The sequence below is a fragment of the Salarias fasciatus genome, chromosome 3 (assembly GCF_902148845.1).
Source record: "Salarias fasciatus chromosome 3, fSalaFa1.1, whole genome shotgun sequence".
NCBI lineage: Eukaryota > Metazoa > Chordata > Actinopteri > Blenniiformes > Blenniidae > Salarias > Salarias fasciatus.
Window position 1 is genome coordinate 17032306 of NC_043747.1, and position 13430 is coordinate 17045735.

A 13430-nucleotide genomic window follows, 5' to 3' on the forward strand; every position below is an offset into this window, starting at 1 on the left:
GTGTGAATGATTAAGTTCAAATCAAGTAAACACATAACAAATACTTTACATTAACCAGAAACATACTTAACTTATCTATGAATTTAAGAAAAAATAGTAAGAACTGCACTCACCTAAAGGTAAAAGAGACGTCAGTCACTTCTCTGAGGCTGCAGCTCTTCTTGTGCGTCTGGCGGCTTCAAGCCAATGTCATGGCAATGGATCCTGTCAAATGCCGTAAATATCGCCAGTCATTGTTCAGTTCTGTTCCAGTCCAGTGGAACAGGTTATACACACAAATCATACAAGCTGATGGCAAACAGAGCATGAGAGGAAATGGAAGCCGAATACATGCTTGAATTATTAAGGAAATGTCATCATTTTAATTGTGTTGCATAATATTAAAAACGGAGATCTTTTTTCTGATTGTATGAGAGAAAAGTACAACTTTATAGGCTTTGATTATTTTTTTTAAACACCGATGAAGATTTAGTGCTTTTGTTTAGTTTCTTGTTGAACTTTATTGACACCTCATTCTGTGGCTGCAGTGTTATATTTTGACATAATGTAGGTCCGGTCCACAACTCAAAATACCATCAGGAATCATCATAGGCTTCAATTTTTTTTTTAGAATATTTACTTACATGGATCCCAGTATTTGACAGCAAAGGAGTTTTAACAGGCGAGATGCTCCTTTCGCACTGCCATCAGACTCCGAACAGCTGACAGGAGTCACATTTGACAGAAAACTGATGGTGCACAGTTAATGCTGCTTCTTATGACTCCAATCTTAGTGTTTGTGCATGAATATTTTTCTAACTAGTTTTGCTCCACTTTCGATTTTGTATTCTACTCAGTCTTGAACTTATCTTGCACTGTTTTCTCCTGCATGCTATTTCACAGCTGGCATTCTTTATTGACAGCAGAGAAAGGATTTCATTGCTCAGGGGAAACAGGTTTGCTGATATGCATATGACAATAAACTTGAGTTGCATTGAAATAAAATTCCTAATTTTGATTTAGAAAAGGTTATTTATAGCTATATAAGTTCATATTACTTTGTTTTTTTTTGTCTCCACATGCTGTGACTATGAAAGAGTATGACTCAGCCTACTATCAATGCTACAATTGAACAACAAAGTTTATGAACTCTGGCATCCTGCAGCATTCCTCAGGCAGCGCATGAGATCTGTAGTGAATGCTTCACTGTCATGCCTTTATTGACGAGACACTCAGGGCTTGGCCTGCAATTTGAGGCTTAACCAGTTTGACAGGTGAAAACCGACACTGCATTTCTTTGATGGTGGAAAACACAAAGGAATGATTGACAGATAAAATGCAACAAAACTAAAAACCTACAAAGCTGGTTTGTCTTGAAGGATGGCAGAATTATTGTGCCTGCAGTACGCTGATCCCAAAGTCGAACGAGGGAGAGAGAATCTGCTTAAACATTCCAAAAAAGCTTGTTGATCGGATGCAAAATGTAAAAGCTGGTCATTTTGGACTGTAAATGTTCAGGGCTGCACAGTGGTTTATAAACCGACTCCTTGCAGACTTTGCGTGTTTTCTCCTACAGCCCAAAGTCATGCATTTGAGGTCTAATGGTGGATGTAAATCTGAGTGTGTGTGGCTGTCTGTCTCTCCGTGTTTGTCCTGCAAAAGCCTGTTAACCTGTCCAGGGTGTATCCTGCCTTCCCTTACAGACCCTAAGTGGGATAAGTTGATACAAAGGATGAGTGGAGCAAATCTGCAAATACATATGTGTGTTCATGCAACCAGACCGAGAGGGTATGGATGTTCCTTAAGAAAATATATAGATCAAACAGGAGAAAATTCACTTTTAAGGCAATGCAGAAGAGCAAAGCAAAACTCTACATCATGTCACCCTTTATATTCTGAGTCTGCTAAGTTATTTTTAGCCACAAATGGAAGCAGGATTTTTTTTTAATGTGACAGAGTGAGTAATGACAGAGGATAGTACAGAATTTCAACATCGACTGCCTTGAGGCACAAAGTTGGCAGTTCTGCTTGCAACCTGGGGAATGCATATCAAAACAGCATTTGCAGAATTCACCAACTTTGGTGGCATTTGAGTAGGTTTACCAGACAGGTAAGTGGGTCATAAAAGGTGCAGGGCAAAGAAAAAGACAGTAGAAACGGCAGTTAGAAAAAAAAAAAAAAAAGGAACTTCGAAGGGATTTACCACAATGACACAAATTTGTCTTAAAAACAATATTATTTTTATTAAAAACTGACATAAAAGCCGAAAGGATGAGACACGTGACAGTCATGACGTCATGAACCCTGGTTAAATCTGCCCCTCACATGCAGTACACAGAAGCAACCAACAGATGTCACTGCAATGAATCTATAGAGTGCTCGAGAATCACTTGTCTCAAATTTCACCACCTCCAAGCAAAAGTGCAAAATCCACAGGACAAAATCACAATCACAGTAAAAATGGTAAATAGAATTACAAATCCAAGAAACAGTCCTGTTTGTTTTTACTTGTGTGAACAATATATAGAATACATGACAAGATGGCAGACCTGAGCAATACAATGAAAATGATTTAGCAATGACAGAAAAGTGGTAATATCTTAATTAAAAATCATCCCTGCCACTGTTGCAGTTTCATAGGCAAAGTGGGCAAAGTGATGCTATGTATTTATTTCATGATTTCATCTGTTATATAATTCCATTAAGAAGCAATTTCAAGTATAAAAAAGTGTAAAACCCTCCATGCATCTCCTCCTAGTCGTTTGAAGTAACAGACTTGATCTTCACAGACAGTAACTGCGATGCCGCTGATCCATACCTTTCAACGAGCTGAATTGAAAAAGTAAAATAAATGAAAGCAAATGTATGGTTAAACATCAATGGCTGTTGAAAGTGAAAAATAAAGTGATAATACTGCAGTGAGTCTCACCTCATCCAGTAGAGCCTGAATTTCTGTTTGTGACAGTTCAGTGTCTGAACTCAATCTGACTTTCAATCCTACGACAAAATCTGTGGGTAGAAAAATAGAGAAGCTCACAAAATACAACCCTGTACCTGGTTAAAACATGATGGATTGAACTTTATTGGTGTATGTTTCGAGATATTTCTGTAGTGAGGAGCTGATGAAAACGTCCTGCACAAGAAAAATCTCAAAGAGAAAGAAGTGTATACTTACGAGGCCCTTCTGTTATAGGGAGTGGAGTCAAGGGTTATGGTTTATATGGAAAGAAGTAAACAGAAAATTAAAGTTTGTCTTGGAAATCTGAATGAGCTCTATGTACAGTTATTTGCAAAATGATTAATCGTCATATCTATAACATAACATCTGTTATGTAAAGAAGAAACATTTGTTTTTGCACAAAACTACTCTTTCTAAACATTGTCCCTGAAACTACTGATTTCACATAAATCAAGACATCTCACCAGTGACTGCAGTGATGCTGACTCCACTGCTTCTGACGTTCTCAAACACAGAGTAGACAGTGAATGTGTATATCGTTGACGGAGTGAGAGAAGAGACTGTGTGAGTTACTGGTCCGTCTCCATCTGGTGCTGTGATGTTTGTCTCAGTACCATTAAACTGGAGGATGAAGCTGATGTTGTTGTTCACTTTGCTCCACTGCAGAGTGACACTGCTCTCATTTTTTCTTGATACTCCAAGGCTCGTTATACTTGGAGGAGCTGAAAAAAAAAAAAAAAAAAAATTCCTTGTCAATTTCTTCTATCTGATTCAGAGGAAATCGGGGGTTTGGAGAGCATAAATTAATCAATCAATCAATTTATTTTTGTATAGTCCAGTATCACAACTACAGTTGCCTCAGAGGGCTTCAAGATGTTACATTGGTTGGTAAAAATAAAAACAGTGAATAAGCATAATGTTAATATGTCAAATTCACAGTAGCGAGACAAAACGAAGCAACCACCGCCTTAGACCCTCACATCCGGCAAGAAAAAACTCCAAAAACCCAGTGGGAAAAGAAGAAATCTTGGGGAGAACCACAGTATGGAGGGATCCCTCTCCCAGGGACGGACAGCTTTGGCAACAGCTAGCATGAGGCAATAAAAAGTAAAGCCTAGGACTATGTTGAGTACAGTCCATTGGACGGTCCAGCACAAGAACCACGGATCCCAGAAGTAGAAGCGAAGCCAGTCCGCGGGCAGCACTGACAGGAGTGTCCTCCTGGTCTGGACAGAGCTTGTTCGTAGGCCCTTGTTCGTTAGAAATTAGACAACAAATTAGATGATTTGCCTAGCTTAATATCCCACTGAGCAATAGATGCCTATTAGACTTCTGTTTTTTTTTTAGACCTGATTTCAACCGTCTAGATTCCGTCTGTTTTTAGATGGAATTTAGACGTTGCAGTTTAATCAATTATTCTATAATTATTTATTTAAAAAAACAACTGTAAGGTGCATAGCTAATCTCCAAATACTGAACTAATATAATTATGATAGCCGTTGAGCGATATACAGTATAGTATAAATATAGCCCAGATTTAGACGTCTAAATGTCTACCGCATTTCAACGTCTAGATATAGACCGAATCTAGACAACTGTATTTAATCCATCATTCAGTAGTTGTGTATTTAAAACAACAACTCCACGTTGCATAACTGATCTCTAAATATTGGATTGAGATCATTTTAATAGCCATAATCGTTATAAGGTACAGTTTAGATGTAGATGTCTAATATCCCGCATTTCAGCGTAGATAATTACACCATTCAATTTATTTTACATGTTCGGAATACAAATCAAACAAAAATCTGCTGGCAGAGCCAGCTCTTTGCAGTGCACAGCTTTCACAGTGGAGTGATCGGTGTTTTCGCGTTATTCTATCAAAACGTATGAAACCTCCCCAAAACCTTCGGTAAATCTGAAAGCCCAGATCCTGCTGAGCACTTGACAACGAAGTTTGTGGCTGAAATTCCCTTAGATTGTTAGATGTCGGTTGTGTTTTCTCAGCCTCTGTAATGCTGACTGCCGACATGTTGCTTTCGTTGTTGACAAACCCTTATTGGTGTACTACGCTCGCGTGACGCACTGTGCAACCACTTCTGGGAAAATGTTATTCCGCTCAGAGAGAAGTCGTCCGTGATAAAACTTAACTACTTTACAGTCTTATGGAGATTGTACGACCATAACCTGAAAACGGCTTCAACTTGTGCCTGTGGACTGCGCTACTTCCAACTGTGAAATCCTTGTGCACATGTGCTCCACTGTACTGAAACAACGACGGAAAAGTTGGTCGAAGAAGTGCTGTTTCGGGCATACAGAGGTGGGTGTCGAAGCAAATACTACAAAAAATTGTTTATTTTTGCAGTGTTTGGTCCTTTTACCGTCATTCATTAATTTAGCATTTGCTTGCATGTTGTGTTTGTTGTTAGCAGGCAGGCTGCCGTGTTACAAGCTGGGCCCAACAGCATCGGCTAGTCAGTGATAACTGGTCGTTCAGTAATTAAGGGCCTGCTCTCTCTGTAGGAATTGAGGTTAAAAACTTCTCTTTCAGCTATTTTCCAAACATTTTAGTGTTTAACTTTGAAGACGAGATATATTCAGATGCCAATACTTGACCATAATACATATAATACACCATAATACATAATACAATAGGCAGCCACATTTGCAGTTTTTCTTCATTTGTTCTATTGCTTTGTTTGCAGAAGCAATTCGGAAGAATTTTAAGGAGGCTACAGACAACCAAATCCACTCGGCCATGGGACTCCATTTCAAACAGGCCCCAGTTCGGACTGGTGGAGGGAGTTACAGGAGACCCAGGACACTAGTGGTGTAGTTTTATTTTAAAGGTTTGGTTTGCAACAATAAAACAAACCAAAAAAAAATCTGAAAAAAAATGTTGATGTTGTTGTTGTTGTTATTGTTATGGTTTTAATTTTGTATTTACAATTTGTTCTGTTTTTTTTCACTGCAGTGTTTATGTAACCCACCTCCAGAAGGGCTAATAAATACAATCTATTAATTTGCAGTCATTATTTAATTATTTCTTTATGTTTATAAGTGTTTTGTATTTTATTTTGAAAAACCTGAAGTTTATTTTGAAGACCGGAAGTACTAGGCCGCGCTAGTGAAGCAGCTTAACCTCACTAATGCACAGAGCACACGTCTTTACTTCCGTGTGAAAGAGAAAAACGGGAAAAAAGGTACGAAAACTGTACAATTTCGCAGTCAAACTGAGAAATGAAGTAGTTGTTGATACCATGCTCCGAAAATTCCGTTTCAGAGAGTGGAAAAACCGTCGTTGAAGCACTTTCCGGCCGCGTTTCTCCTGAAAAATCCATTGGTAAGCTAGCCGCCAGTGTTGCAATGTGTGTGTATGTGGAGATGTTAGAGGTGACCATGCTGTTTCAATTAAGGGTGTTTTGTACATTTTAAATTGTTTTTGTTTCATGTTTTGCATTTAAAGCATTTATATTAATTAATTGATGGTGAAATTTGACTGGAATGAGCACATTATGAGAGTTTTACTTTGTGAAATGCCTCATCTTTTGCACATGTGATGGGAAGTTAAAATGTGTTCAGAAGGAGTACAAAAAGTCATTTTAAGTTCATTTAAGTTGCTTAGAAGCAGCAAAGCTGTAATTGAAGTTACTTAGGTTATGAGAACTGATGTATTTTAGTGAAAATCTCTTCTCTGATGTTAAAAAAAATGAGAAAATGAGAGAAACACATGAGGAAGCACATGTTATGCCTTCATGTAGAAGTAAGAATTCATTGGTTGAAATGTTTTAAAACATTATTCCTTTTGATTTGAATTGATTGAAATACATTTTGACATGATAAGCTCTTAATTGTTAAGCTAAATTATGGTTTTCAGCATGTAACCCATAGTATTTTGATTCCTGTTTGATAAAGATTATCAGTGTTGTACAACCACCTTGAATTGAACATTTAGGTGATCATTTGAAGAGGTTCTATGCATTGAATTGGATTGTAAACCTGTTTTCTAAATACGGGTCAGGTTCTATTGTGATGCTTGGAAAGAGTGAAGCTTCAGCTTTCGTGTCTGATGAAGCTGATGAGCGATCCAACTGATGGCGAGCTCCCAGTCCACCTTCGGTGCTTCAAGCAGAACTTTTAATTCCGCCACTCCACTTAACGGATTAAGTGGTAGGATTTGTGTCAGTCCAACTGACCGGCACCAACGAAAGCCTTCCTTGGATATCCTTGAATCTTGACTTTTGACTTTGACTTTTGGATCCAAACCACCGAGGAACACTCCCATTTGGACATTTATTTAATTTATTTTATTTTATTTCTTAGTTTATGGGCCCAAGGTTGTAATGTCACTGTGTTTTGTATTGTTAAGATCTGTGTGGAACTAAAGAGTTTCAAATCATTCTGCCTCTGTGTCCAGTGGTTATTGTTTCACTCGGCTCCTACGAACCAAGTATGTGACGTGTACATACCCTGAAGTGGTTTACATTTTAAAAAAAAACTTTTTTTATATATTTTATGTAGGTAGTTTGTATTGGAGTTTGTACTTCTCTTTTCAAGTGGTGTAAAGAAATTAAAAATATTTTTTGGACATTCATATTTTTGAATTTTATTTAAAAGGTATTGGTTTAGATTACAGTACTAATGGTTAAAAAGAGATAAGATTTTAAAAAAAACATTGAAATATCGGTTTGTGGTGAATTAAAAAAATTAAAAAATCGCTGCATTTTTATTGGAATATCCTAATATTGCGTTCATTAGACGTCTATAAGATGAGTGGTTTCCATAAGGGTTTTAAATTTGGTACAAAAGTAAACGTCTAGCGAACGTGTAAATTTATACGTTTATAAATAGACGTTCATTAGCGGTTTTTTAAACATCTAAGATCAGAAGAGACGTATAAATTTGTTAAATAAATGAACATCTAATAAACGTCTAAATTTAGATGTCTACAAATAGACGTATATTAGTGGTATTTAAACGTCTAAGATGAGATGAGGCGTACAGACGTTGAGGGCTAATAGACAGCTAAAAGATGGCTAATGCTTAGACGTCTAAAAGACGTCTAGGCTTAGATCGATAAAAACTTAAATTTTTAGATCACTGGTGGACTAATTTTAGAGTAGACGTCCAAGAAACATTGAGACGTCATTTAGACCGAAAAATGCTCGGTGGGATAGTTTGGGTGACCAATGAATTCTCCTGAACAGACCACCTGAAAAACTTAAAATTCTCTTCTTGATTAGCAGCAGTTCACAGGGTTATGAGAAGCTTCTTCTGGTCTTGCCTTCTTTTTCTTGGAACTTTTTTAAACTTTCATCACTGTGAAGATGCACAAGCATGCAACCACAAGCAAGTCGTATATCAAACACATAGTCATCTCTGGGTCTTTTATCTACCTATTAATCCACCTGTGAGTTAATTCAAAAAGATAGTATCTCACCAGTGACTGCAGTGATGCTGACTCCACTGCTTCTGACGTTCCCAAACACAGAGTCGACAGTGAATGTGTATTCAGTTGCGGCATTGAGAGAAGAGACTGTGTGAGTTACTGGTCCGTCTCCACCATCTGCTGCTGTGATGTTTGTCTCAGTACCATTAAACTGGAGGATGAAGATGATGTTGTTGTTCACTTTGTTCCACTGCAGAGTGACACTGCTCTCATTTTGTCTTGATACTCCAAGGCTCGTTATACTTGGAGGAGCTGGAAAAAAAAAAGATTCCTTGTCAATTTCTTCTATCTGATTCAGAGGAAATCGGAGGTTTGGAGAACATAAATTAGATGATTTGCCTAGCTTAATATAGTTTGGGTGAGCAATGAATTCTCCTGAACAGACCACCTGAAAAACTTAAAATTCTCTTCTTGATTAGCAGCAGTTCACAGGGTTATGAGAAGCTTCTTCTGGTCTTGCATTTCTTTTTCTTTAACTTTTTCAAACTTTCATCACTGTGAAGATGCACAAGCATGCAACCACAAGCAAGTCGTATATCAAACACATCGTCATCTCTGGGTCTTTTATCTACCTATTAATCCACCTGTGAGTTAATTCAAAAATATAGTATCTCACCAGTGACTGCAGTGATGCTGACTCCACTGCTTCTGACGTTCCCAAACACAGAGTCGACAGTGAATGTGTATTCAGTTGCGGCATTGAGAGAAGAGACTGTGTGAGTTACTGGTCCGTCTCCATCTGGGGGTCTGATGTTTGTCTCAGTACCATTAAACTGGAGGATGAAGATGATGTTGTTGTTCACTTTGTTCCACTGCAGAGTGACACTGCTCTCATTTTGTCCTGTTGACCTCAAGTCTTCTACATTAGCTGGAGCTGAGAACGACAGAAAATATGACTTACTATCGATGACAAAGATGACACTGAATGACTAAATGTGCCAATACATAATTACTCCAGTATTCATGACCTCATGATATATTTTTGCATAACATGTTGACGTATAACATCAATACAAGACTTTCATTGTTGCAGTAGGTTGGAAACATTGAGTCCGAGTGGACCATGTTCTCCACCTCCATTGTCGAAGCAGCTGCCCGGAGCTGTGGTCGTAAAGTCTGTGGTGCCTGTCACGGCGGCAACCCCTGAACCCGGTGGTGGACACAGGAAGTAAGGGATGATGTCAAGCTGAAGAAGGAGGCCTTGTTGGCTTGTGGGACTCCAGAAGCAGCTGACAGGTACCAGCAGGCCAAGTGAACTGTAGCCCTAGTGGTTGTGGAGGCAGAAAATCAGGTCTGGGAGGAGTTCGGGGAGGCCACGGAGGAGGACTTCCGGTCGGCCTCGAAGAAATTCTGGCAAACCGTCTGGCGCCTCAGGAGAGGAAAGCAGGTCTCCACCAACACTGTTTACAGTGGAGGTGGGGAGCTGCTGACCTCAACTGGGGATGTTATAGCATGGTGGAAGGAATACTTTGAGGACCTCCTCAATCCCGTCGCCACGTCTTCCGTGGAGGAAGCAGAGGCTGAGGTCTCAGAGGTGGACTTGTCCATCACTCAAGCTGAAGTCACCGAGGTGGTTGGTAAGCTCCTCGGTGGCAAGGCACTGGGGTTGGATGAGATTCGCTTCGAGTACCTTAAGTCTCTGGATGTGCAGGGACTGTCTTGGTTGACACGTCTCTGCAACATCGCGTGGCGGTCGGGGACAGTGCCTCTGGATTGGCAGACCGGGGTGGTGGTTCCCCTTTTCAAAAGGGGGACTGGAGGGTGTGCTCCAACTATAGGGGGATCACACTCCTCAGCCTCCCCGGGAAAGTCTATTCCAGGGTACTGGAGAGGAGGATCCGACCGACAGTCAAACCTCGGATTCAGGAGGAACAACGCGGTTTTTGTCCTGGTTGCGAAACAGTGGACCAGCTCTATATCCTCCATAGGGTGCTTGAGGGTTCGTGGGAGTTCGCCCGACTAGTTCACATGTGTGTTGTGGACTTGGAGAAGGCATCCGACCGCGTCCCTCGTGGTGTCTTGTGGGGGGTGCTCCGGGAATATGGAGTCCCGGGCCCCTTGTTAAGGGCCGTCCGGTAGTGATGTTACCCGTGACACCGAAGCTTCGAAGCATGTGTTGAAAAAATGAACCTCTTCTCAGTGAAGCTTTGTATCGGAGCCTGATTCGTTTCCTGATAATCACGTGATCCGTGACGTCTGAAGCTTCGTTCGCGCGGACCCACGTGATGCTTCAACCGCTGCTTTACAGGTTTAAAAAGCGCTGTAACGCGGCCAGCTGTTTGTGGGTTGTGGAGGCGGTTTGTGAGTTGAGAGAGAGAGTAAGAGACGGCGAATTGAGATTTGATATGGAGCCTGTGGCAAAACGAGGACATTCTGAAGTTTGGGAACACTTTGATTTGATTTCACCCAACAAAGTTGGTATTAGAGCAAACGTGTTATGCCTATATTTTGTTCATTCGTCATGTTAAACTTTGAAATACATTTAGGGTGGTTGGTCGCAAGTTGCAACAATATGTCATATGTAAAGTATTGTTTTGTCAGACCAAATCCTTTCTTTAAAAAACATCCCTCATTTGTAATTTATTCTTTTAGGTCCAGTGTTTGGTTTGTGGCCAGCATCTGGCATATAATAACAACACTTCCTCAATGTTGAGGCACTATCGTGCAAAGCATTCCTCTGGCCAAGCTGCAACCAGCAGAGAAGGCAAACAGCTAATTTTCTTTATTCAGTTGCTTCACATGTTTCTGTACATCCATGCATTTATTTATAATATATGTTGCCTGCACACTTTTAATTAATGCAACTTTGTTCTGCAGGAAACAGAAAGGACAAAATTGATGACGACTCACAACCATTTAGCATTGTGGAGGATGTGGGTTTCTGCAATTTTGTGAGCCTGTTGGATCCCACATACATGCTCCCATCAAGAAACACCCTAAAAGCGATGGTAGAGAAAAAGTTTAAGGAAGAGAAAGAGAAGGCCAAGATTGAGGTGCAAAGCACCACGGCAGTGAGCCTGACCTCTGATATGTGGACTTCCATTCACATGGACGCTTACTTGGCTGTAACATGCCATTTTGTGGACAGCAAGGGTACACTTGCTACCATTTTACTGGGAGTTGGTCATTTTCCCCAAGCCCATAGTGCTGCTAATATTGCCACTGTAAAGGCTTCCCTCATGGAGGAATGGGGCATTAAAACAAAAATGAGATGTCTTGTTACGGATGGTGCACAAAATATGATCGCATGTGGGACTGCTTTACAAGTGAGACACAGTGTGTGTATTGCTCATGCACTGAATTTAGTCGTGAAAAAAGCTATTGAGCAAACACCAGGGCTGGATGACCTCAGGGGAAAGGCAAGGAAGATTGTGGCATATTTCAGGAGTAGCACTTTGGCCAAGGAGCGATTACTTGCTTTTCAGCAGCAAATGGGAAAACCAGTTCTGAAGCTGGTACAAGAAGTTGAGACACGCTGGAATAGCACATTTGACATGATGTCCAGGCTCCACGAGCAGAGGGAACCAGTTGGCGCCTCACTGGTGTCACTGCACACTGATGTGCCTCCACTCTCATCTTCAGACTACCACACCATGGCAGAATGTCTGTCAGTGCTGTCACCACTGAAAGATGCAACAGAAGAACTGTCTTCAGAGAAACGTGTCTGGATCCAAAGTCATTCCTCTCATACGTATGCTGAGACATACACTGGCAACAAAGCAGCGGGGAGTGACTGATGAGAAGGCTGCACAGCTCTGCAGCACACTACTGTGGCTGATGACTGACAGGCTGAGTCATTATGAACTGACCAGTCGGAACTCTCTGGCCACTCTTCTGGACCCCAGATTCAAAACAGTGGGGTTTTGCAGTTCCACAAATGCACAGAATGCTGTGAAGAGACTGACTGCAGAATGTGCCTCAACGGTGAGGGAAAACACAGCGCCTGAACCAGCAGCACCAGAGCCTGCTGAAGGTGCAGCTCCAGAATCATCAGGTATGACTTCAGATCTGTATGGTAATATTGTACAGTATTGCACCTATTTAATGTATTTTATTTTGTCATTGTTTCAGGGACTGGCCTGTGGGAACTTCTGGACCACCAAGTGTCAGAGTCCAGAAAAGTGAAGAGTGCCACCGCCAGTGCAACAGTCGAGGTTCAGCGGTACCTCAGCGAACCGAATTTCCCACGCTCAGAGGATCCCCTGCAGTTTTGGGCACAGCAGAAACACATGTACCCGAATTTGTATGTGCTGGCCCACAAGTACCTCTGCATTCCTGCTTCTTCAGTGCCCTGTGAGAGAGTCTTCTCCAAAGCTGGAGAAGTTGTGAACAAAAAAAGACACAGGCTGAAGCCGAGCACTGTGGAGAAAATTCTCCATCCATCCATCCATCTTCAGCCGCTTATCCGGGGCCGGGTCGCGGGGGCAGCAGTCTCAGCAGGGATGCCCAGACTTCCCTGTCCCCAGACACTTCCTCCAGCACTTCCGGGAGGATCCCAAGGCGTTCCCAGGCCAGCCGAGAGACATAGTCTCTCCAGCGTGTCCTGGGTCTTCCCCGGGGTCTCCTCCCGGTGGGACATGCCCGGAAAACCTCCCCAGGGAGGCGTCCAGGAGGCATCCTGAACGGTTCCCCTAGCCACCTCAGCTGGCCCCTCTTGATGTGGAGGAGAAGCGGCTCTACTCTGAGCTCCTCCCTGGTGACTGAGCTCCTCACCCTATCTCTAAGGGAGCGCACAGCTACCCTACGGAGGCAGCTCATTTCGGCCGCTTGTATCCGGGATCTTGTCCTTTCGGTCATGACCCAAAGTTCATGACCACAGGTGAGGGTGGGAACGTAGATTGACCGGTAAATCGAGAGCTTCGCCTTTCGGCTCAGCTCCCTCTTCACCACAATGGACCGATACAACGACTGCATCACTGCAGGCGCTGCACCGATCCGCCTGTCAATCTCACGCTCCATCCGTCCCCCACTCGTGAACAAGACCCCAAGATACTTAAACTCCTCCACCTGGGCTAGGGTCTCTCCACCTACCTGGAGAGGGCA

General features: G+C 41.7%; 1 protein-coding gene across 4 annotated transcripts in view; it reads right to left on the reverse strand.

The window, feature by feature from the left end:
- Window positions 1-2184: 2184 nt before the first annotated feature.
- The window catches only part of LOC115386097 (receptor-type tyrosine-protein phosphatase H-like), a 39734-nt gene continuing 28488 nt past the window's right edge, over window positions 2185-13430 (reverse strand). The window contains exons 8-13 of one of the 4 annotated variants that reach the window (XM_030088309.1): window positions 9004-9261; window positions 8379-8639; window positions 3403-3660; window positions 3155-3163; window positions 2909-2988; window positions 2187-2808 (exon numbers count right to left, since the gene is read on the reverse strand). In XM_030088309.1, coding sequence (XP_029944169.1) covers window positions 2734-2808; window positions 2909-2988; window positions 3155-3163; window positions 3403-3660; window positions 8379-8639; window positions 9004-9261 — 941 coding nt within the window. In that variant the 3' untranslated portion in view covers window positions 2187-2733. Of the gene's footprint in view, window positions 2809-2908; window positions 2989-3154; window positions 3164-3402; window positions 3661-8378; window positions 8640-9003; window positions 9262-13430 lie in introns of all 4 variants that reach the window. The other 3 variants (XM_030088308.1, XM_030088307.1, XM_030088310.1) reach the window with 3 other exon arrangements.